General features: G+C 40.5%; 2 protein-coding genes across 2 annotated transcripts; both read right to left on the bottom strand.

The window, feature by feature from the left end:
• Positions 1 to 815: 815 nt before the first annotated feature.
• On the bottom strand, positions 816 to 11,753 carry sack1fb (scaffolding CK1 anchoring protein Fb). Its single transcript, XM_006803812.3, has 5 exons — positions 11,149 to 11,753; positions 5,619 to 5,786; positions 4,436 to 4,557; positions 2,658 to 3,382; positions 816 to 2,512 (listed from the first exon to the last, which is right to left on the bottom strand). Exons 1-5 carry the CDS (start codon positions 11,623 to 11,625, stop codon positions 2,472 to 2,474), a joined length of 1,533 nt encoding a protein of 510 aa, XP_006803875.2. The 5' UTR covers positions 11,626 to 11,753; the 3' UTR covers positions 816 to 2,471.
• A 678-nt stretch (positions 11,754 to 12,431) lies between these two features.
• Positions 12,432 to 23,156, bottom strand: grap2b (GRB2 related adaptor protein 2b). The gene is made up of 7 exons (XM_087842460.1): positions 23,126 to 23,156; positions 22,601 to 22,689; positions 16,789 to 16,880; positions 16,380 to 16,502; positions 13,909 to 14,071; positions 13,665 to 13,748; positions 12,432 to 13,237 (listed from the first exon to the last, which is right to left on the bottom strand). The coding sequence occupies exons 2-7, from the start codon at positions 22,676 to 22,678 to the stop codon at positions 13,052 to 13,054; spliced, it is 726 nt and encodes a 241-aa protein (XP_087698586.1). The 5' UTR covers positions 22,679 to 22,689; positions 23,126 to 23,156; the 3' UTR covers positions 12,432 to 13,051.
• Between the last annotated feature and the right edge of the window lie 229 nt (positions 23,157 to 23,385).

Below are 23,385 nucleotides of genomic sequence, written 5' to 3'. Positions count from 1 at the left end.
CAATTAATGGTTACTGCTTCATCAGTAATTGAGATAACATAATGAATATACAGAACGTCATATTTAGACTTGTTGTTATGGTTATGATAACGTGCATCTCTTCAATCTTTGTACTGAGTAAATCAAACATTTATGTTTACATCAAACTATGAACATCAGCCTCGTGCTCAAGGCAAAATGCACAAAAGCAGCACTCTAAATCTGCACACCTGAATGGACTGAAGTGTCTAAATGTCTGTTGAAAACAAATAAACACGAAGGGCTTTAAAGGAAGCATGAATACACAAGTGACAGGAAACAATGTATTTTCATCCTTGTGCACTGGCAACACACAAAGTGTGCGAGAACACCTCTTCCTGCTGCAGCCTTGACTTCCTGTTTTACTGCTTTTAGTGTTACACCAACCATCAACCCTCCCACCCCCACCCCGAACCTAACCTCCCTCACACTACCCTCAACTCAGCCCCGAGTTTGTCATCAGGCCTGTGGTTCCTCTTTTTCTTTCCGAGTGGTTAGCAAACGCTAACCGATAAGAGAACCAGAGGGAGAAGCAATGGCGGCACCCAGCGGATGAGTTATGTAATACAGTCACTAGTTTTTGCCCCCTCATCCTAACCCTGTAGCAAGTGTATCATATTTTGTAGATGACTTTCTGTAAGTTTTTCAAACTTCTGCATCATTTATAAGTCATAAACTGCAACAACAGCAATAATTTATGGATGTATATGGATATATGTATACAAAATTAAAAATAAATTGCAGATGTAGCAAAAATATTGTATGGAAATATTTTTATTTTTTTCAGAAGGCTCAATAAACACTCATTTTCTGCATTTGCAAAAAAATAAAAACAATTTTCTGGCAATTATTTCACGGTTCAGACTTTGAAAGGACAAATTATAGACTAGTACCTGCGCATCACCACTAGAGGGAGCTGCACTCAAATTTATGCCTGGCAGTCGTTCAGAGATTTTTACTTATGAACATTTTTATGCTTTTTCTTCTTCACATGACAATTTCCTCACTTCAAGAACTGAATAAAAGGCTATATTTATTATAGAGTTGCAACATAAAACAAAAAGTATGTAAGTAGTATAATATTTAAACTGTAATCTGGGCCTAAACTCATTCACTGTCTAATAATATCCTGCTGACCATGAGTGGCTATCAATCTGAACTGTGGCCTGCATTTGAAGCAGGATTTCATAGGTTCAGTGTCCATCCTGGGTTTTCTGTACTATGAAAATGCTTCTCTTCTTACTGGGGTATACTGCCAGAGTAACCTAACCTAACTTGCAGCTGGATTAGAGATTATTACAGGTATGAAATCACCGCTTTCTGACCATTTGTTCCATATTTCCTGGAAGATCCTGTGGAGCATCTGTGCATGGACTGTAGGAGTGTCTGACGTTTTTCAGTTTCCCCAAAACGCAGTATGAAATATAGATTATTAAGCAAAACTTTATTCCTTGGGGGGTTTTTTGTTTGTTTTTTGTGTTGGTTGCAAACATTTTGACAACTATTTTACTGTGCTACCTATTTGTAGTGGACGCTGCATGTAGTCAAAGTCTGAGTTTGACTTCTGATTTTATATTTATTTAATCAGACTAACCTAATGAGAGCTGTGATACTTGTATGTTAACTCGCACTGGTGCCAGTTTTCCTTCCTTGATTCAAACAGGCTAAACTTTATTAATACTGCAGCTCTCTTCCACTTACACTGAACTATTTCAAGCACACAAACGTCCACACAGAACATTTAATACTGAACTACTGTACACAGCTTTTCATTTAACACATGATCACACTGCTGCTTTGTCTGTAGCAGCTGTGCTGCTTTGAGCCTCTATCATGTGCTTAACTGTGTTGCCATTACTTATCCATCTGATTGGTGAGATGCTGTCAGCACCAACACCTTCATGCAAACGTTCATGTGAAAGCATATCTTGGTTACCGATTTAAGGGTGAGTGGATGTAATGGAAAGACACCATGGTTATGCTAAACTCGCTTCGTAGCGCATGGCTGAGGTGAATGTGTGTGGTTAAGAGCGACAAATAGCCCCACATCTGGTGGGATTTAAATTTTCCGCTGTGTTACATTTGGAATGTAAAGACAACTTTTGACAACTTCGATGATTTCTTTCACTCTTTGACAGACAGGCTTCTCACGTTGATCCACCTTAAAACTGTACATTCAGTGTCCAGAAGAGAAGAACCTGGAAAATAACAATGTTCAAAGCAAAACACGATGAAAGTGCTCATAACAAAATCTCTTATTAACCCGATCTGCATTCTAACATATCATATAAAACTTAAAACTCATTTATTGTACATTTGGCACCAAACAACAAAATGATTTTATCTTGTCTCTCTGTGAGACGCTGGGTAAAATTCGTCAGCACAATCAAACGTGATCTTAATGTTCATGTGACTAAAGTCATTGTGCGACTCTTCTGTGGAGATGGGCAGCTTCAGCTCACTTTACATCTTCCTTTATGTTGACTTTTTAAACCTGTCAGGAAAAAGAAAATAGAGAAATGATTACATTACAGACCTCTTCACATCGCTCAGGCTAGATTACAGGTTATAATTCATTGGATTAAAATGTGTTCATTGCAGATTAAATCTTCATATACAAGCTAATATTCGTGACTTACTCATATTGTCATGTGAGGCATTGACAGTTTGCTCAGACATAAACTTCCGTCCCAGTCTAGACTGCTTCTTACTAACTTTGGATGGAGATAACACAACCACTTCGCAGTTATTCTCATTCTCCTCATCCTGTTTAGTTTCTGGGGGTACAGGTTCTGTGTTAACAGGAAGTTTATTCTGGGATTTCCTCTTAAAAAGTTTCTGCCTTAGTGTGGGACGGCTTTTTACGTCTGACTTGACTCCATTTGTCCTCTTGAAGCTTTCGCCTGGGGATTCTGCCGGCAGCGGACTCAATCGATCCATCTTCTCGCTGCTGGCCAACCGTGGGCTCCCCGAATCTGTCTCCTCGGGAAGCTCAGCCAAACCTGAACCCCTCTTGGGTTCGCGCAGAGATCCTGTTGGACGGGGAGTATCCCCAAACGCTAGTGCGTATTTAGGGTTGTAATATTTGTGTGCTGGGACCTGGATTTCATTATTGCGTGAATCCCCTAAGCTAACCTGGAAGCGGGATGTGGTTGCTGCTAATGGCGGGCGTTTGGTACTCGGTTTAGAGCGAACTGTGGAGGCCACCTGGGCAGCAGGAGGGCTGATGTGAAACTCTTTGTAGAGGTTCATTTTCTCAGAGATGGCATACAGCTCACGGAAGTCCCGGTCAAAGAAGTCGACTGGCTGTCCCGTCATCACAGTGATCATGTTTCGGTCCATGCGAGACGTGCACCAGGAGAAGCTAGGAGGACACAGCATTAACAGTTAGGAACGAGCATATTCTGTATGGAAAATCTTTGTGTCTCTAGCACAGAAGCAGGTATCAAACAGACTACAACCACATTCCTATGGCTTTGATCATCATTTTTCTGATTAAAAGCATTAGCAGTATCATTAGCAGAACAAAGTTAGTTGATGACCTTTTTAATCCAGGCTAAAATATTTAAACAACTGCTAAATGTACTCCCCTAAAATGAGGTCACCCATGCTAGCATAACAAGCTGCCTATAGAGATCATCTACAAAAGTCCAAACACAAACAGAATAATTAATGTCTCAATCCTTCACATAATTTAGCAGAGCTATTGATGGAGCCATGCGATAAAACGAAAGCTACATGTTGTACTCAGGCTAGAAAAGACCAGCCTGAACGATAGCACAGCAAATAATCTACAGAGGCATGAATCACAGCTCAAAGACAGATAAGTTAGGTTGACTGGCTGAATGTGTGGATGTATAGATAGATGGATAGGTGTGTGTGTGTGTGTGTGTGTGTGTGTGTGTGTGTGTGTGTGTGTGTGTGTGTGTGTGTGTATACACAATCAAAAGTAAATCAACCGTATTCAGATAAGTGGATAAGCAGGTGCTTATAAACTTATCTGGCTGCATGTCTCTTCTGACCAGATCGCGCTACACTTGGTGCTTTGTTAGACTTTAATGCAGTACGACATGACTCAGTGCACGTCATGGCACAATGAAGCCACTAAAATGTTAAGCGTGCATGGTTACAAAAATGCTGCTACAACTGCCAATTAAGAGACACGAGCATGTCTTTAAAGTAAGTCTTATAATAGAATTAACACAAATGGCATCAGAGTGATTATTGCTCTCTTAAAAGAGAAAGTGAAGAATTATATCCAAGAATGATGAAAGTATTCAGAGACAGTCTGAGTCTTTCACTCACATCATTTGACAAAAGTTATCAGTCTCTAATCTTATACACAGCAGCAGATAAAATTACTTAAACTGAGATTATTAAGTTTAATGGAACATTTTGCACAATATTTCCTCCTCACCTGTAGGAACCGAAAACAACTTTGTCCCCATCTACCAGCATGTATTTATTACAGAGTGAACCAGGCAGCCTGCCAAACGACAAATTGAAACCAGTTCCCTGAAGCGTTCTGGCTCTGATGTTCTGCAACGACACAGGGTCAGGATGAGGATGAGAACATAACCAACAATGTCAAGACGCAGGCAGTTTAACAATCTTTTTGATGGAAGCAGCACATAGTTTGATTTTTACAGCCATACTCTTAAAAATTAGTCCACCCAAACCTCCTACTGGCTGCCTACGAAGTATGTGGCTCAGCAATCCTAGCAACTGATTCAATCGTACAATCTTTAAGCAAGTGATAAGATGTCGTTTTACTACTATTGACCAATCAAGTTTGATGGTCTTGGGCAGCATCCAGATATACAATCAGCTGAAGAGGACAATGGAGCTGAAAGTTAATTTTAAAACCACTGGGAAGTGACGATTTAGCCTTTTGTTAGCTTTTTAAATTTTATCTCCATTTATAATCACACAGTAATTATTGATCAGCACATGAAACCAGTTACGTCTTGACTGAAGTGCATTCTCGAGATAACTCGAAGGATACAACATGCATACACTTGATTGCTCTATAATAGGTGTCCTTTCCAATTCTGTTACTGATTTTGTGTGAGTTCAAGACATAAGTGGCAACAATTAATAATTTAACTAATGGGGCACTTTTATGTATAACTGCTTTAATGCAGTGGTGAAAATAGCATGTCAGATTTGGTGATTTCATTACTAGGATGTGTGTTATTTTGTACCTGCGTTCACAAAGTTAACTATTTAACGACGGCACTGATGCACTTTGAAATTATGCATCAGTGATGAAATCTGATTTTCTGTGATGTCGCCATCATTTATATCAAAGTAAAGTGGGATTACAAGACTGCCCTTCCAGTTTAGGCAATATTCGACAACGGTTATTGGTTGTGACATGACTTATTGAGTTGAACCAAATTATTGAGTTAATTTATCCAGAAAAAAAACAAGCAAAAAAGCAACAATAGTGCTGTTACAAACAAACCAATAAAACAATCCATGACCCTCTGAATGACTGAACCTACACTAGAAGACGCAACTCTTTAAAATAAGCTCAGATTATGAGGTTATTATTTTTCTCTGCACGGCTGATATACTGTCTGAAAGTATAGTCTTACCCGAAGGTGCTGTGAGCCAATCTGCAGCCTGGAGCACATGTCCAAGAAGTGCGGCACACCTTGCTCATCCAACAAAATGTAAACAGGCACCATGCGACGTGACGCTGCATCCATCAGGTCCTGTAGGATGTGGATGTCTGTGAGGATGTCCATTACTATGGCGATCACCTGCAGGACAAATAAGCATTAGTATTTTATATCCAGCACCCGAAGGGCCTGAGTTCAATTCCAAGGCCGGCCGGCTGGGGCATTTCAGTGCGGAGATTGGTGGTGTTCCCCGTGACTGTGTGGAGTACTCTCCAAAGTATGTGAGGATAACTGATGATTCTAAATTGGCTATAGGGGTGAAAGTGAGCACGAACATTTGTCTGTCTCTTTGTGTTATAGACTGCCACAGGTTTTTTTTAACCCCTTACAGCACTTTAAATAAATAACCCCTTGGCAGAAACAAAAGGTGCACCAACAAGTCAGCAACACAGAGAGAAAAAAAGTGTTGCAACATTTGAGAAACCTGACTCTCAGCTTAAGTTCACTGTCAGCTACTCTTCCATGTTACCTCTCTATAGGAGGATGGGACAAAAATCAGTACATTGCTTAAGGGCAGAATGAGTCCAACAAACCTAACAAAGGAACCATGAGGTGAAGCTAATCTGTCTAGCTGAAGCACTTTGCCACCTGTTAATACACCAACCTTGAAGGCACTGCTGGGCCTTATGAAAGAGTCTTAGCTGCTAGTCCAATAAGAGTGGGGGAAGCCACTGTGTTATCCTTCTGCTGTGTTCCACTCAGACTGACAGATCACACAGATAAAACCTTGTAACAACAAAATAAGATCATCTGGGGAATTTAGGTCTGTCACTGTCCCATAAAGCTCTTTCTGTTCTGTGAGTACGCTGGAATTAGTCGAGGAGGTACATCCTGACAGAAGACCTATCCTCTTAACCACCTTGTGACTTGTACAGAATCACAAAAGTCTTGTTCTTCAACACGTCCTGTCATGTTTGCCCACAGCGACAGAGTGCGCTTCAACTGGAAATAGTTTTAGAGACAAAACAAGCTGACCAGTGGATTTATTAATAGCACAATGTTTCTATGTTTCTCTAATGGTCACATGTTGTTGTTATGTGCCATGTTCATTATTGTGCCCATTAACATTTTACATTGAGAGCATTGGGGTTACTACTGTCTTGCAATTGTTTCAATTGATTCATTTGACATGATATATAAATCTTTTGGTTTACGCTGCCTGCAAAGGACTATGAAGACACGACTAACCGTGTATTTACTGTTGTTGTTGTGGGTGTGACAGTGAAATTCTTGGCAGCTTAATATTTACATACAGCCCACATAGTTTAGGCGACAAGCTGTAACTAGTTAGTATACTGTGCAGAGGGCATTTTCTTCTCTGACAGGTCACAGCATGAACTGTTGACACAGTGACTTAATCTGACATTGTGCTTACACATATATTCCTATTCTTAAGGCTGATCTAGGAATCAAAGTGAAAAAGCCACTTAAGACAATTAATTGCTTTGTGCTCAACACAATTTGGAAATGTCTCCCTTAGGCTAAATTCCTATGATGCATCCTATGATGGAAAAGGTGTTACCAAAAGGCCACCTGACATCTGCATATCAATCATTAAAGGGTGTCTTTTTATGTAAAACATAGCCAAATACTGAAGTCCATGTATGTGCAAGTATAACTGTGAGCTCAGGCTTCAGAGTGCTCAGTGTTTATCCAACCCTGACTTTTCTGCGCTTGTGAAAGGAGGAGCGTGTAAACCTTCTTAAGTACATTAATAAATCATGCTCTCTCTATATATACTCTTTAACAACAAAGAATACAAGGACCAGCCGTCTCTAAGCCGAGTTTCTCATATTGTGGATTAACAAAAACTCCAGTTGAAGATGGTGGAGGGCTGTGGGTAACTTGTTAGCAGCAAGCAGACTTGAACAGTGTTGCTGTCGTACAGAGACAGAACAAACAGAAAAAAGGGACACATAACAGAACACTCAGAATTTTCTAGCAAAAATAGTTTTTTAGAGATGTTCTCGATGGTAGTTTCCCTAATACAGGTATCTCAGGCACACAGCTGTACCTCCTGCCACTGGGATAACCCCACCAACCCGCAATCAATCTGAATGAAGCTGGCTTAAAGGCAAGAGGAAACCAGATTTGCTGGTTTACAGATGACAGGGGACCTGCATGTGTTTATGTCAGGTGTAACAATCCTGCCTTTACACCCTTCACCCTCTCCCGCCACATCACACAACCAACCCCCCTTTGCCAGCCCCTCACCCATCCTTTCTAACACCTGACCAACTCATGAAACCAGAAGGGCACCAGCCCTAAACTGTGTGTCTCCCTCTGGCCTCAAAGTCTGCACTGACCAGCTAGCCCCCATCTTTACGCTGACCTTAAACAGATCCATGGAGCTATATGCAGTCCCCTGCTGTTTCAAGCACTCCAGTCATCGCTGTCTCCAAGAAACCCCCTATAAGTTGGTTAAATGCTGTAGAGCTGTCATCCTGGTGTTAACATACCTGCAGGACATCACAACCTGCAGAAGGTCAACTAGCGGAATTGACCTTCTGCAGTTTGCTTTCCAGTCAAACAGGTCAGTGGACAATACCATCAATATGTCTACACTAGATCCTGCAAATCCTCGGTTGCAGACCCATCACACCCTGTACACAACCTGTTCCAACTCCTGCCCCCTGGTAGGCGCTACAGAGCACTGTATACCAAAGCAACCAGACATCTGCGTGTATATTATACAATAGCCCTTATTCCATAATTTATTCAGCACATATGAATATGCCTGTGTCACGTTGCTGTTGTCTGCCCTGTTCTGTTTACACTGAGAGCAAGAAAAAAACTGGAGCCTAATTTCTTGTATGTGTACACAAACTTGGCCATTGAACCCAATTCTGCCTCTGAATAAATCAGTACAACATGATCACTGTTAGTCAGATTTATGAGAAAAACACATAAAGGCACCATACTAAAACACAAGTTTTATGTAAAGTCCACACAGCCTAAGGGAGGGCAAAAAACAAGACATGGTCCTTTCAAACATGAATGGACATGTTACGTGCAAGGCAGAGGTGGCGAGTATGGAAATGTTTATTATTTGACTGTTTCATCGTCCTTGAAAAGCAAAGTCATGGAAAAAATGTCTCTTTAAATCTGCAACAAATGTTCCTCTGTTAGGCAGAAAAAAGCCTGGTGTTTCCACTCATGGTCTCACTACAGAAAAATGCTGAGCCAACCTGAACGCTCAACAGCAGAGATACAGGCTGAGACTTGAGGACAGTTAGGAATTAAAGCAAGATCATCATCATCCCATCAGAAAGAAAAATGAAAGAATCGCTAAAACAAATAAAAACCAAAAACTAAAACACTGTTTGCATGCAAACAAGTTAGTACCTGAAGAACTGGTTGGTCAACATGTGTTATCTTGAGTGCTATTTTTGCTTGTCTTTTTTATTTACTTTTCGCTCATGTACACCAATCCTAAAGCACCTACTGTTTAACTGTTTGTCTTCTTGATCTGCCAAGTTTGGAAAACACCCAAAGGTCTCGGTATGGCAAATTGTGAAAAGAGGGAGTGAACTACTAAACAATGTTTTACTTTATCAAATGAAAGAACAGTAGGCAGGCAACCAGGAAACAAGGTAGTGTGTCATTCTGCTAAGAGCCAGAGATAGTGTTTTTACTACCTCCACTACCTGATCTGTACCCAGGAAGAAGGAAAGGGGTGTTGTGAAAAGGAAAGACCGGGAATTTCAAAGAAAAGCTGAGAGAAGTTGCACAATTCACAAAACCCAGAACGAGTATGCGACATGTCCCTGCAGCCCTCCCTGACCCACTTTTAAAGAGAAATACTAAGGAAGCGAGTGCACAGCAAAGCCTGTCACAGCATTGTAGACTGAGCACGGAACAGATGACTCAGCGTAGATCCGGCATCCTATGAGTAAACATGACTATCACCAACTCACATTTAAAGACCCACTTCAAGCCTTTAGTTGCTATGTGAGGAGCTATTAATCACTCAAACTGGTGTTCCCCCCTCCCTGACCCCTGTGGAGCTAGCTCTACGGGACACTGCGAAGAGCAGCAGCCTTGTAGTTTTATCAAACTACAAAAAAAAGAGCGTGGACAGTGGTTTCACATTTCTTTTCAGGGCTTGAGTTTCATGATTCTGAGCCCTCATTTTAAATAAAAGCTTTAAAGTTACCCATACAGAGCCTGTTTAACTAGAACAAATTCCTGCAGTCTATCTGATGAAAAACATACACAAGAGCTGGAGGTTGTTAGAGCAACCTGGATCCATTTGTTACACAGTTACTACCCACCTATGTTTGTGTATGTATTATTATTGTCAATTTTGCATTAGCTACTGCCAATCACAGCAAACAATCACCTGCACTATTCCCGCCCTCCACCTATTCTCAGTCTCATTTGGGTATTTTCATATGATCATAGTTTGCAAGCCAAATTATCTTTTTAAAAGAAAAAACTAATTAAAAGAAAAAAATAAAGCATGCCTACAGCCATAACCAAACTAGCCTTTTGAGTTCTGCATTCTGAACCTGCTTGCCTCTTTTTCCTTCAGATGTGTAATTTTATTAATATTGACCCCACCACTTGAAGATTGTGAAGCTCATTTTTATGACAGTAGTAAACAGCCAAGCCTGCTGTGAGCGTAACTGGAGGAAACTGAATTCCAAAGGGTGGTAAACGGATCGTACCTTCTTCTCGAGGCTGAAACAAACAAGCAAAGCTTAAAATTGTGTCTTCCACCCCCATTTCACACTCTCACACTGACTCTTGACTTACAAAACACCCACTGTTGCTCCTCCACTTTAGGCTGTATTCCATCAGCGCACCTATCCAAATATCGACCGTAGTGATACCTACCTTCTTATTAGCTATAGATCAATACCATGTTTCTATCCTCTAAGTGCAGTATGTAGCCAACTGAATTGTGTTTAATTCAAAATTTTGGGGAAAAAAAACAAATGTAAAAATGTGTGAATATTTTGTGTTGACCGGCACACCTATTTTATTTATAGCATAAAGCACATGTAAACAAAAAAGTAGCCCAAAGTCCTTTGGAGATGCATTTACATCCAGATCTAAAACAAAACAAAAAAAAACTGGTCATTACTACAATGACATCTCTCATAATGATACATTGCTCTTTGCTATATGGTCAATGTTCAGAGTATTGGTATCAGCCCTGTGGTTTACCAAATTCTGGTATCTGATCGATACCAAAACTTGCAGCATTGGTCACCCGTCTTCTAACAAGCAATTAATCTTTACCGACTAACTACCTATTAGCAGAAATATGATTAATTGTCGTAAATATACTCCACATTTTTAGTATTGCCCATGTTATTGGTTGTATTTAAAGTACTATCATAGACTAACATAAGACTATGATCGTTATGAATTTATAAGGATACCCGTTATTAGCCATAAACCTTTAAACAGGTTGAATCGGACCCACACTCCTCACCTTGCTAGCCTCTTGGATGAGCCGTCGCACCACCTCCTTAATGTGCGGTCCGTTGTCTTTGGGCGGGTGTGTGTGCACGGAAACCCGGGTGACCCCTTTGAAATAACCCCCGCTGGGCCACCCGATATCCAGCGGCGGCACCTCTGTGTCCGACATCTGGGGCCAGTAGGTGGAGTGGACCCCTGAATCCGCATCGGTGCCGGTGGCGCCCTGCTCCGACCCGGAGGTGGATGCCTTGCTGTCATCCCCTGAGTCGTACGGTCTGAAAGTGTTCGTTAACAGCTTGACTTCCCTGGCAGACAGAAAGTCCTTCGCATTGTCCTCTATAAGTCTCGTTTTGAAGGCGCCATCGCCCTCCTTCAGCAGCAGTTCCACAGCGGTTCGCTGCTCTTCACTATAGTAAAACTCCGGCTTGGTCTCCGGGACTTTGACTCCTATGCGCCCGTCCTCCATAACCATGAGCTGGGATTCGGCCATGGTGGTTTTAGCGGTTAGCACCAATAAAGGTCAGAAACTTTCTTAACCCCGAGCAGGGTTTGCTGAGTGACACCTACATACAGGTAGACTACAATAAAACTGGGAAACTTTTCTCACCTGACCGGAATTCTCACCGAGATTGAGCCGAGACTTTGGACTCTTCACTTGCCATCGGAATGATGAAGACGACGCACTGCAATGGGCGTTAACGTCTGTGAAAACCTTTGTGTAACTTTCGTTTTGGAATTTTCATTGTGGAAGCCCAAATCATACCAAAACACATCCAGAGAATCTTAGAAATGAATATGATTAATAATATACATTTTTAAATTTAAAAGTGAGGATGAAAAGATTTCTGCTTTCAGTCAGATTGACCAAATTACACACCGACATTGAATGCAGCACATGTTTGTCCCGAGAGCTATAGAAACACGTACTCTGAAGCTATTGGGAGTTTTCTTTTCTTTCTTAGCAGCCTTGATAAGGTCAGCCCAGGTAATAAACCGAACAAACACGCACTTTATATGTGGGCCAAACAAGATAAGCAGTGTCATATGCCCTAAATAAAGTGAAACAACTTCTAGGGTCTATTTCGAGAATGTCTAAAACACATTTGTGTTGTTCTTAAAATACTCTGGCCACAACCGAACCGAACTGAACTGAAATACTGGAATATAAATCTGCTTTATTATTAGTATACGGGACATGACACACAAGAACTTTTACTTTTAGACTTCAGAGTGTCCTAAAATGCTTTTATTACTTTTCAGACATGGACACACACATGACTGAACCCGCTGGATGGTTTAGGCTACTTATAATATGTCTGCACAATACCTTTTTTTTGTGTGGAGTCTGAGCAATCAGCAACAACTTCAAAAGTTCATAAATTACAGTACTAAAACGTGGGCCTTGTTAGGAATCCAACACCATGATGTGATGAAAAAGTACAACAAACTTAATCATAAGGCTGACAAAAAAAGTTTACAGAGTAGCGTTCATGCGGCGACACTGATCATGCGTAAAATGCATTTGTAAATGGAATGATTTCTCTCAGAAATAATAGCATTAGGTACCTTACAATTGAAACTTAAATACTTTTCCAAATAGCACTGAATTAGACATCACCACTGGGCAGGACAGATCGATACATGAAATACGTTTTCATTAAAAAACAGAAAAAAACATTGTTTTTATCTTGACTTGGGCTTTTTATGTCTTGTCAATGACAAACATGAACGCTATCCTTGACATAATGAAAATTAAAATCTCGCATGCTTGGTGTATTGGTGAGCCTTTTCCTGCTAGCAGTTTTGAGTTGCTCTAAGTTTGAAATTTAATCTCAGAAAGACAAACAAAACCAGCATTAGATGTTTGACTAAAAAGTTGCAGTAGTTTTACAGATGTTTGCCTGTGGGCGGTCCTCTCAGATGGGTTTGGTGTAGTTGGAGGGGAAAAGGCCTTTTTTGCCCCTTAGCTGACCTTTCCACCAGGTCTGGTCAGAGACCTCCAAAACCTCAATGATATCCCCTGCACTGAACTCCAGCTCGTCTGCCTCTTCTGCCTTGAAATCGTAAAGGGCTCTGACCTGCGTTGTGTGGGAGGTTTTGCGCTAGATACAACAGAGGAAGACAGAAGACATAGATAAACTTATCAGTACTCTATATGTTATCAGCTAACTGTCACTGGCTAATTTTCAGCCCAATTTTCAAAGTTTTATTTACTATGTGCAGAGATTTAAAGAGACAGACCTGTCTGAATTTGGGCAAAGAAGAGCTAAATGTAATTTAAAAATGCCCACTGGGGCTTATTATAATTGTAGGCTCCTTAGAAGTTGGCATTTACATAAAAGTGTACAGCAAATCAAAGGTCAAAGACTTAACTACTCTGACTAAAAGTTGTGCATGCACGCCTGAAACTGAAACTGTACAGTCACACAGTCTACATGGACAGGGAGACACTGTATCTTACACACATTTCACAGATCGCAAGTCCACAGTCATCAGTGTAACCACAGACTTACGCACAGAGTTGTGTACCTGTCGTGGTGCTGGAGAAGGCGCACGATCAGAACGTGGACAAATAGGAAGAGGAGGTTGAAGCTTATTTGAGTCTCCTCTTTCCTGTTGGGGCATAAACAAGTCACATTAGCGTTTCCCTTATGGCTACCTTGTCATTCTGCGACTCCTGTTAAATCCACTGACAGCACCAGATAGTGACAGCACTAATAATGACACAATGACTGTGTACGTTTCCAGGCAGGTTTCAATCTTTAGCCCTTACCTCTTTTTGTGTCTCTTTGAGCAATAGTAGACTCTGTTTGGAGATGGATGTTTTTTTATAGTATTCCACCAGCTGATTGAGTGAGGGAAACTTCTCTGACCACAGGTAGTACTGCCCTCTGCTGTCACGCATCACCCTGAAGTGCTGAACATCTGCTGGATGTCTAAAAGGGTATAAGATGAAAACTAGGATCCTTTTTATCTGCATTTCCGTATTTCATTCCATGTACTACAATGACTTCATCGATGACTACAATGACTACTTATGTTTGTTCCATCCTTATAAAATGTGAGACATTGTGCTGTTATACCCTCACCAGCCATTTTATTAGGTACTCCTATTCATTTGCTCATAAGCACAAGTATCTTTTTAGTCAATCACAGTGCCGCAGCAGAAAGTATTTAAGCAATTAGACATGATTAAACAACCTGCTGCTGTTCTAACTGAGGATCAGAATGGGGAAGAAAGGGGATTTATGTCACTTTGAACATGGCATGATCGTTGGTGTGCATCTCTGGCATTTACAGAAAATGTTCTGAAAAAGAGAAAGAATCCAGTGAGCTGCTGTTCTCTGGGTGGAGAGGAGCTTCAAGCTATTAGGAAGGCAACAGTAACTCCACTTATGACCAGAATGTCTCTGAGCACAGAAGTCATTAAACCATGAAACATATGGGCTACAGCAGCAGAAGACTACACCAGGCAGCCTGTCTGAGTATTGTTCCTGACCATATCCATCCCTTTATGACCATAGTGCACCCATTTTCTGATGAGTGCTTCAAGCAGAATAACACGGCATGAAATCATCACGCACTGGTTTCTTGAACATGACAGTGCATTCACTGTACTCAAATGGCCTCCACAGTCATCAGAGTTCAACCTAGCAGAGCATCTTTGGCAGGTGGTGGAAAGGGAGATTCACATCATGGAAGTGCAGCCAAGAAATGTACAGCAACTGTGCTATTGTGTCAGTATAAGTGAAAAACTTTGAATGTTTCTAACACTTTGTCCATTCAGAAGGCAAAAATTTCAACCTGGTATTAGCAAGTTAAAACTTATCCAGCAGCTGGTGAGTGTCCCTCACACATGAAGGAAACTACTACTTTGTAATTAGGCCAGAGTATTTTTTTTTCCGTTTGTCCTCAAACAAACAGCCACTCTCTCATTGCAGCAACTAGCCACACGGAGGGAGAAGGTAGATGAGGTGAATAAAACAATGTATGCAAATCTAAAAGATGAAACATCTTTATAATTGTAATTATAATTATAATAGTTGCATAAAGTTTTTATTTCAAAATTAAATATTCAATTATTTGCTCAGAGGGTTCGCTGTTGTCTGATTAACAATTTAGAGCACAGACATGCATGCATGCACACACACACGCTGACACACTTGCACTCACACACACACACACGGACACACAGACACACACGCAAGGACATGGACACACACACACGGATACAGACACACACGCCCACACACATGCACGGACACACACACACACACACAGATATATGCTGCTACTATATCGCATCAGCACTCAACAGTGCAGTGAAAGAGAAAACATTGATGAACCTATGGCAAACATACAAAAAAGACCTTGAAGACAAGTTTTGTTAGAATAAACAACACAATTTAAAAGTCTCTATAGTTTCAATATAAAATTTGAATGCCTCAGGTATTCATCATTTTAGTAGTATCGGTCTGGACCTTAAAAGATTAGCTCATCAATATCAGACTGCTGCAAGCAGGTAAGTTTCAGAGAAAGAACGAAAGTGAATCATCTGAAGGAAGTGGTTGACTCTTAATTAGCACATATTCATACTTACTCTTGCCCACAACTGTGTGACTGTGAGAAACACTGACAAAAAAAAAGAATTCCGAGAAGAACAAAATTAAATGTTGAGCAGTGAACATGCAAAGAAAAAACAAGGTGCGGGACAAAAAATAAACACACACACACACACTGTGTAAATTGCCGTACTGGAAGCCAACATGATAACCACTATAGACAAAAGCGAGCCATTCATGTCTACTGTAATTTCTTCACCCTAAATACAAGACTACATGTCATGTCTTGCAAAGGGGAGAAGGCGTGTTAAATATGTGAGGTATTTCTCCAAAAACTGGAAAAATAGGAGCTCTGTGGAAACCCCAGACAAAGGCTGAGTCACTACGTTCCTACATGAAAGGCATCACCAGTGGGCGACGCTCCCCCTCACAGTGACCCTGTGTGACTGAATTTGAAGAAACATTTGCCTCTTTTAAACTAAACACCAGCATTTCACATTGTTAGATATATATAATGTTTGTGAAATGGAAGAACAGCAAATGTGTAGAGTTGGCACAGAATTGCAAATGTTAATGGTCTAGCTGTTAGCAGTTGTTAGGCTGATAGATTAATCAGTCTGAATACATGATTTTTAGTTAGTGGGGTAAAGATAACCTGCAAACTCAAACATGCTAAATGCACCTGACAGAGATGGAGAAGTCGCCTGGAGATGGTTTTCGGCTGCTTCGTATGAGAAAGGCCCCCACGGGCTGTGACATCAGTATCTCCTGGGCGTCAGTGCGACTGGTGTTTTCCTGATACCAGCTGAAGTTATTAAGGAGACAGGGGAGAACAGACGTAGGAGATGGGGAGCAGGAAACATAGAGTTCAAGCAGTGACACAAAACCTGACGGTGCTGAAGGAGGTAAAAATGCATAATTTGCAGGCAAGAAACTATATAGGATAAAGTGATCACATGCTAAAGTAAGTAAGTAAATGCAAGTCAGCTACATAATGTACTTTGAAATTATTAACAAGTGTAAATACATAAATACAGAAGCTAGAAGGAGGTTAATTTGGAAAAAAAAAACCTATGAAAACATGGTTTTACCTGGGGATGTGAATGTCGATATAGTTTTTTGGGACAAAGCCCATAGCTCCATTGTGCTCTGCTCTGTACCAGTTCCCAGATGTTTGCAGAATCTAATTTACACAATCACACAACACACATACATGAAAACAGTCAGATCACGTTAACGATCCATTAAAATCTGTCTGTGAGGCCAACTTCATGATTTATTGGTCAAAAATGAACAAAAAGTCTAGAATATAGAAAGTACGATATAAGGATTTATGTCACATTTGACCTCTGACCTTTCCTATAAGGCTAATAGATTGGTCTGAAGGTCAAAGTAATAATAATTCTCCATAAAGCTGTTGAAATCTAAGTTTTTTACTGCCATTGTTAGTATTGACAACATACAGGCAATAGGGAATAATATATAGGGATTCTAAATATCGCATTATTTTATTATGACCTTATTAGGTACATTAAATACATAACAATTTGAACAATTTGAATTTTTTTTTTTTTGGGGGGGGGGGGGGGGGAATAAAAAAAGTGATCAGAAACATTTTCACATATTATTTATTATTAAACATTTTAACTAATTTACTTAACGATAAAATGAATGTGACAAACATACAAAATCCACATAGTATAAAATAAAAAATAATAACTGTAATTATGCCAAAATGAAGTATATTAAAATGGTGAAACAGCCACTCCCACCCGGAGCAATGCCTGATCTCTGTGCATCAGCATGGATACATGTCCACCAATCAGCCACAAGCTTAAATTCACTGACAGGTGATGTGAACATTAATGATCTTTTTTACTGCACAGCATTCTGCTGGGAAACACTGGTTGTTGACATTTATTCAAATGGATTTTGTTTACCTATCGCCTGATTATACACTGCTGCAAACCAACCACACCCTCCATAGTAATGACAACAGTCCAAAACTGCTCAACTGGAGATGATCCAGGCATCAAGGGGATTCAGCTAAATAACCGTGATCAAAGTGGGACCCACCCCACGACCCACAGGACCCAAAGGATCCTCTTTTATCCTGTCTTGAACAGTGTTGGTCAAGTTACTTGAAAAAAGTAATCAGTAACTAATTACTGATTACTTCCCCAAAAAAGTAATCCCGTTACTTTACTGATTACTTATTTTCAAAAGTAATTAATTACTTAGTTACTTTTTAACAACACGATTTACAACCTGAATAGGTGATAAAGCGATAGATCTTCAGCCCAATTCTACTTTTTCTACATAATCCATCATACAAAATGTAATCAAATGGAAAAGTCTCTTTTTAAAACTTGTTTTATTAGTTTAAATCTTTTAACTTTATGCATCAAGCAAAAATTTAATTATATGCAACATTCTCTGACTGGAAGAAATTTGTTCAATATTTAAACCTATTTTCTGCACATTCCAGCACATAAAATAAAATATGTTTTGTGTTTACACTCACTCTTTCAAATAGATGCAAGTAAAACACAGCAGAAAATAAATAACATCAAAGACTAGCGGTCCTTTTGCTCTATTTTCACCTGTAAAGCAGGAGTAGGTTAGGCGGAGGTTTACCTTGGTGCAGGTGTGCGCAGCGGTCAGTGGAAGAATCCGCGAGTTTCTCTGAGTTTCCCATTATGTCGTTGCGCACTCGGTGCTTGCTTGGAAGTTTAGCGGGGGTTTTCTTCACTGTAAAAAGAAGTTTTCTTCCCACGTACAACGGACACTAATGTTTTTGTCACTTTTTATGGACTCAAACTCAAAGTAAGGTCAGTACTTCCACACTTTAAACGCTGCACGCTCATACTCTCTCCCGCACTCGATATATTATCCATTGTTGATCTGCACACAGCTGTTGTCACCAATGTGGCACCCGCTTACGTCACTGTCATGAGACATTCTCGCAAAAAAATCACGTTTTTAGTAACGCAGTAACGCAGCGTTCCTACGGGAAAGTAACGGTAATCTAATTACCGTTTTTGCAGTAGTAATCCCTTACTTTACTCGTTACTTGAAAAAAGTAATCGGATTACAGTAACGCGTTACAAGTAACGCGTTACTGCCCATCTCTGGTCTTGAACAATAGTTTTGTGTCCATGTGCCGATAGAACAATTCTAGTTCAGTGCCACAAGAGGGTTCTTCACTATATTAGGCCAGTTTTGCTAAAGGTGTCACTTAATGGTGTATACTCACAGCCTTCCACTTATTTGCAGATCCCTGTGTGCTGCCAACTAAACTCTGACAGTACATAATGCAGATTTTGGAGTACAACTGAAAATAATATCACAGGCACTCAAGCTACAGCAGTTATAGTGATCTCTGGTGAATGCCAATCAAGTTGCATGGTCCTGGTCTGTGAACACAGGTTCTCATTTAATGACACTGGGCTCTGCTCCTAACAGTGTGGCAGAAATATGGACACGAGTGTCCCACTGGAGGTAATTTCATTGGCAGTGTTCCTCCTGCAGTGGCGGTCCTAGCCTGTTTGGTGCCCTGGGCGAACACCCCCTCTGCCGCCCCTCTACCCCAACCCCCCACCGACACATAAAATATATTAAAGATTATACATTAACATATTTTATTGAAAAAACTGTTGTCGGAACCATACTGAATTTAACCAGATAAACATAAACACACACACACACATATGTATATGAAGAGAGAGAGAAAGTATGCATAGCATGCAAACAGCTAACAAACAGCCATTATAATTCATTATACAATGAGAATAGGACAAATCAACAATTGACAATGACTAATTAATATTGTGCCGAACACAGTCCAAAAGATTCAGTAAGCTACATCAGTGTCTACTGATTTTTTTTTTTTTGAAATTCTGTACGCGAAAAGTGATCGCGAGACCCCTCGGTGCGCCTGCTTGCTGCTGAAGTCAAAGTAAACTTTATTGTCATCTCTGCTATATACAGTACAGTATGTAGAGACGAGATGACGAGGCTTCAGTTACAGCAGTGCAAGTAAACAAACAATAAATATAAGAAGAGTAAGAAAATAAATATACACTTTAGGACTCGGGGTAAAGGGATCAATAACAAATTTATAATTTACAGTTTGATGATTTAAAGTCTCACACAACCTGTCGAAAGGGGGCCGGCTGCTTCCAAATAGAAGCAGCCGGCCCTCATTTATAACTGAGTGATAAGTCTGTATTGTAAAGTCTGGTGTTTTTGTGTTTGTTGGTTTGTTTTTATTTTGTTTTATTTTGCAAGTTGGTTATTAGATGCTGCTCCAGCCAGCCAGAGAATCCCCCGCCGCCCGGCCCTCTCCTCCCTGTGCCGCAAGCAGCAGGCGCACCTCGCAAACGGAGGGCGTCCTTACTCCCAGTAAATGGCAGTAAGAACACCGATCGGTGCCTATGCCATCCCCAAAATGAGCTGGCATGATGTCGGGGCAGCATGGGTACGAGCAACGTTTTTTTACCGATGCTCGTGATGCCGCACCCACCACGGACAACCGCCCATGTCGCCCGTATCAAAAATCACTACTGTCCTCCTGTTCCGCCTCACAGAAAGGAGCACATAAGGGTCGTGCTGCTGGGCTGATGCCCTTCTGTGACCCTATTCAGATCTTCCTCTGCAGAGATGGGCAGTAACTGTAATCCTATTAACGAATAAAGTAAGGGATTACTATTGCATGCATTACTAAATCCTGATTTTGTTTGTGAGAGTGTCTCATAAAAATGACATACGAGCATGTGACGTCTGTGGCAGCAACAGACGTGTGCAGATCAACAATGGATAATATGGAGTGTGTGAGAGAGAACGACCATGCAGCGTTTAAAGCTTGGAAGTACTGGCATTACTTTGAGTTTGATTCTGTAAAAAGTGACAAAAACATTAACATTAGCTGTACACTCTGTGTGGGAAAAAACTTCTTTCTACAGCAAAAAATTAAACTTCAAATCAGAGCAAGTACCTAGCAAGCCGCCACGGGAATGTGAAATTCACAGAGAAACCCCCGGATCCCCCCACTGACATGATCGCTGCAGCACCGGGCAAACCTCCACTCGCCCCACCTGCTAAACAGGTGAAAATAGATTTAAGAGTAACAGGACTCAGTTCGGCTGAATCTTCGATTTTGTTTATTTTTTGTTGTGTTTTAATTGAGTCTGTTTGAAAAAGAGAGTGTAAACACAAAACATTGTTTTATCTTATATGCTGGAATATTTATATGCATATTTTTATGCACATTGCTTGATGCAATGTGCATAAAGTTAAAAGATTAAAACTAATAAAAAAGTTTTAAAAGGAGACATTTATTTGATTCAATTTTATATGATGGGTTATATAGAAAAAATAGAATTGGTCTGAAAGGTCTATTGGTTGTGTACCATGTTTTTTTTTAAATAACTGAGTAGTAACGTAACTAATTACTTTGGAAAATAAATAATCAGTAAAATAACAGGATTACCCTCTTGGACAAGTAATCAGTAATTAGTAACTAATTACTTTTTTCAAGTAACTTGTCCAACACTGTCCTCGTGTAACAGCCTGTCTCCTTGTATCTCCTTCTACACTCCTGAGACTGTGCTGGAAGACACAGCAACACTTCCCTCCTGTAAGAGTCAGACTACATGTACAACCTGAATGGGCTGCAGGTGTTGTCTGGTGCTATCAGCAGTCACAAGGAAATGAATAAAAAGGCAAAACTCGAGGAAAATTCAGGGGCGCTACGGAGAAATCGCCTGCAAAACCATTTTATTTGGGGGTTGTCTTGTTACTTCTTCAAGTGTATCGGTTGTCACTGTCACGTGTACTAACCGTGCTTTAAGTTTCCCTGAAGATGCATGATTATGTAGAGACTTTGTGTTTTACTGTGATGTTCAAGTGTTCCAGTAAAGCTTTATAGTAGTGTTTATATCTATAGATATATCTATAGATATAGATGGGTCCTTTTAAGCCATTTTCTAGGCCAAAGTACCAGATGGCCTACACTGTAGAAACTGAGAATATTTTTTCTCTCAGTTATGATTAGTTCTGTGTGTGTGTGTGTTGTGGTTTGCCTGTGTGAGATAGCTGTGGGTGTTTGTGAAAGTTATTTAGAGGCTGAGTTTTTGCTGATCCATTTCCTTGTATACCTTTTGTGTATATCCACATGCTATACACCAATACACCGATGGAAGTGTTTTAAATCCGGGTGCAGTGGATTTACATGCACTAAACGCTGCAGTGCACAAATAAAATTGGCTCGCCCTGCCGCGGGTTACAAAAACCAACACCTTTTTACAGGAGACCGCACCTTTAACAGCTTTTCTGAGAGGTTTACACCGGAACAACATCGAAATGTTTTTCCATTGTTCACATAGTTTGAAATGTATTATAACAATAAAGCACCCAGATTAAGTTTGCAGGTGTATATACATGAACTAATGCTTCAGCAAGGTGCTGAGTTAACAAAAGCGATGTGTGAAAGCTGCGTCAAGAGTCATTGTAGATGTTTGTCTGCTAGTTTGATGTTATCTGTGCGTTCACCTCTGCGATATGATTTTACTTTTTGATTCTGTCAAGAAGATATAAAGATTTTGTTGCAATGGCAACGTAAACAGGAAGGAAACTCGGACTTAAGCAGCAGGATGCAGTCGTGGTTGGCTGCACAGAGAACTGAAGAGCACTTCAGAGAATAGTACAGTGCACCATTGTTGCACAAGTGTGATAAAACACTAATCTACATAAAAATACTCTGCTTTATACTCAACATATATATAAAATCTGACATTTGAATGTTTTTGCATGCTGACAACTTTTTATGACTTTTGTGAAAAGCGATGTTGCTAAAAACAAACCAAGGAAGTGTTTGCATGTCTGTGTGTGTGTGATCCTTACTTTCAAGCAGTCTCCTCTTTTGAAGCTCAGGTCATCCTCCGCTTTAGCTTCAAAGTCAAACTTGGCCGTAGCCTCCATCGTAGACAAACCTAAGAAGAGATGAAGAAACAAAAGGTTAGAAGTACTCCAGTGTGTTCAGATGAAATGATTATCGAGCTGAGAAAACAGACGTGTGTAAGTCAAAATCAAAAGAAACATGGCACTGACATCAGTTGGTGCTCTTCTAGTATCTTAATGGACGGAATAATTCCCCACCCCACAGTCGCTATGTCTTTTCCCTTGCATCCCTCCAGACTACAACCTGTGTTAGCACCTCTACAACAAAATCCTTTAAGCGCCCGTAAAGCATATGTTCTCACACACACACACACAAAAACCAGTGTTATTTGAAGGGCTGTGCAATGTGTCTTCAGAGAATCAGGAGCAATGCGGCTGCTCGGAAAACAGGAGGGCAGCTGGCCATAACTCAAAATGACAACCTGTCAAGTACCTCATCAAAGAGCCAAAAATGTTGGGTTTACTCACCCGCCTTTGTACTGTTCTCCAGACAGAGCTGAGTTCATGCGGCTTACGAAGAGAAGTGACAAATTTACAAAGAGAGATGACGAACTCCCTGTCAGTTCACAGGAAACACACTGTCACCTCTGGCCAGCATGCGCTCACACGCCCCGAAATACACACAGTGCAGAGATGCATACAAACAGATAGGAGCTCAGGCTCTGCGTCAATTAACAATGTAAAGTGGAAGACATGTCAGTGTGCGACAGCTGAATTTTAATGCTCCT

The sequence above is a fragment of the Neolamprologus brichardi genome, chromosome 6 (assembly GCF_056152115.1).
Source record: "Neolamprologus brichardi isolate AB-2024 chromosome 6, ASM5615211v1, whole genome shotgun sequence".
Taxonomy (NCBI): domain Eukaryota; kingdom Metazoa; phylum Chordata; class Actinopteri; order Cichliformes; family Cichlidae; genus Neolamprologus; species Neolamprologus brichardi.
The sequence above is the reverse complement of the archived record's forward strand: the minus strand, read 5'-3'. Positions and strand labels throughout refer to the sequence as shown.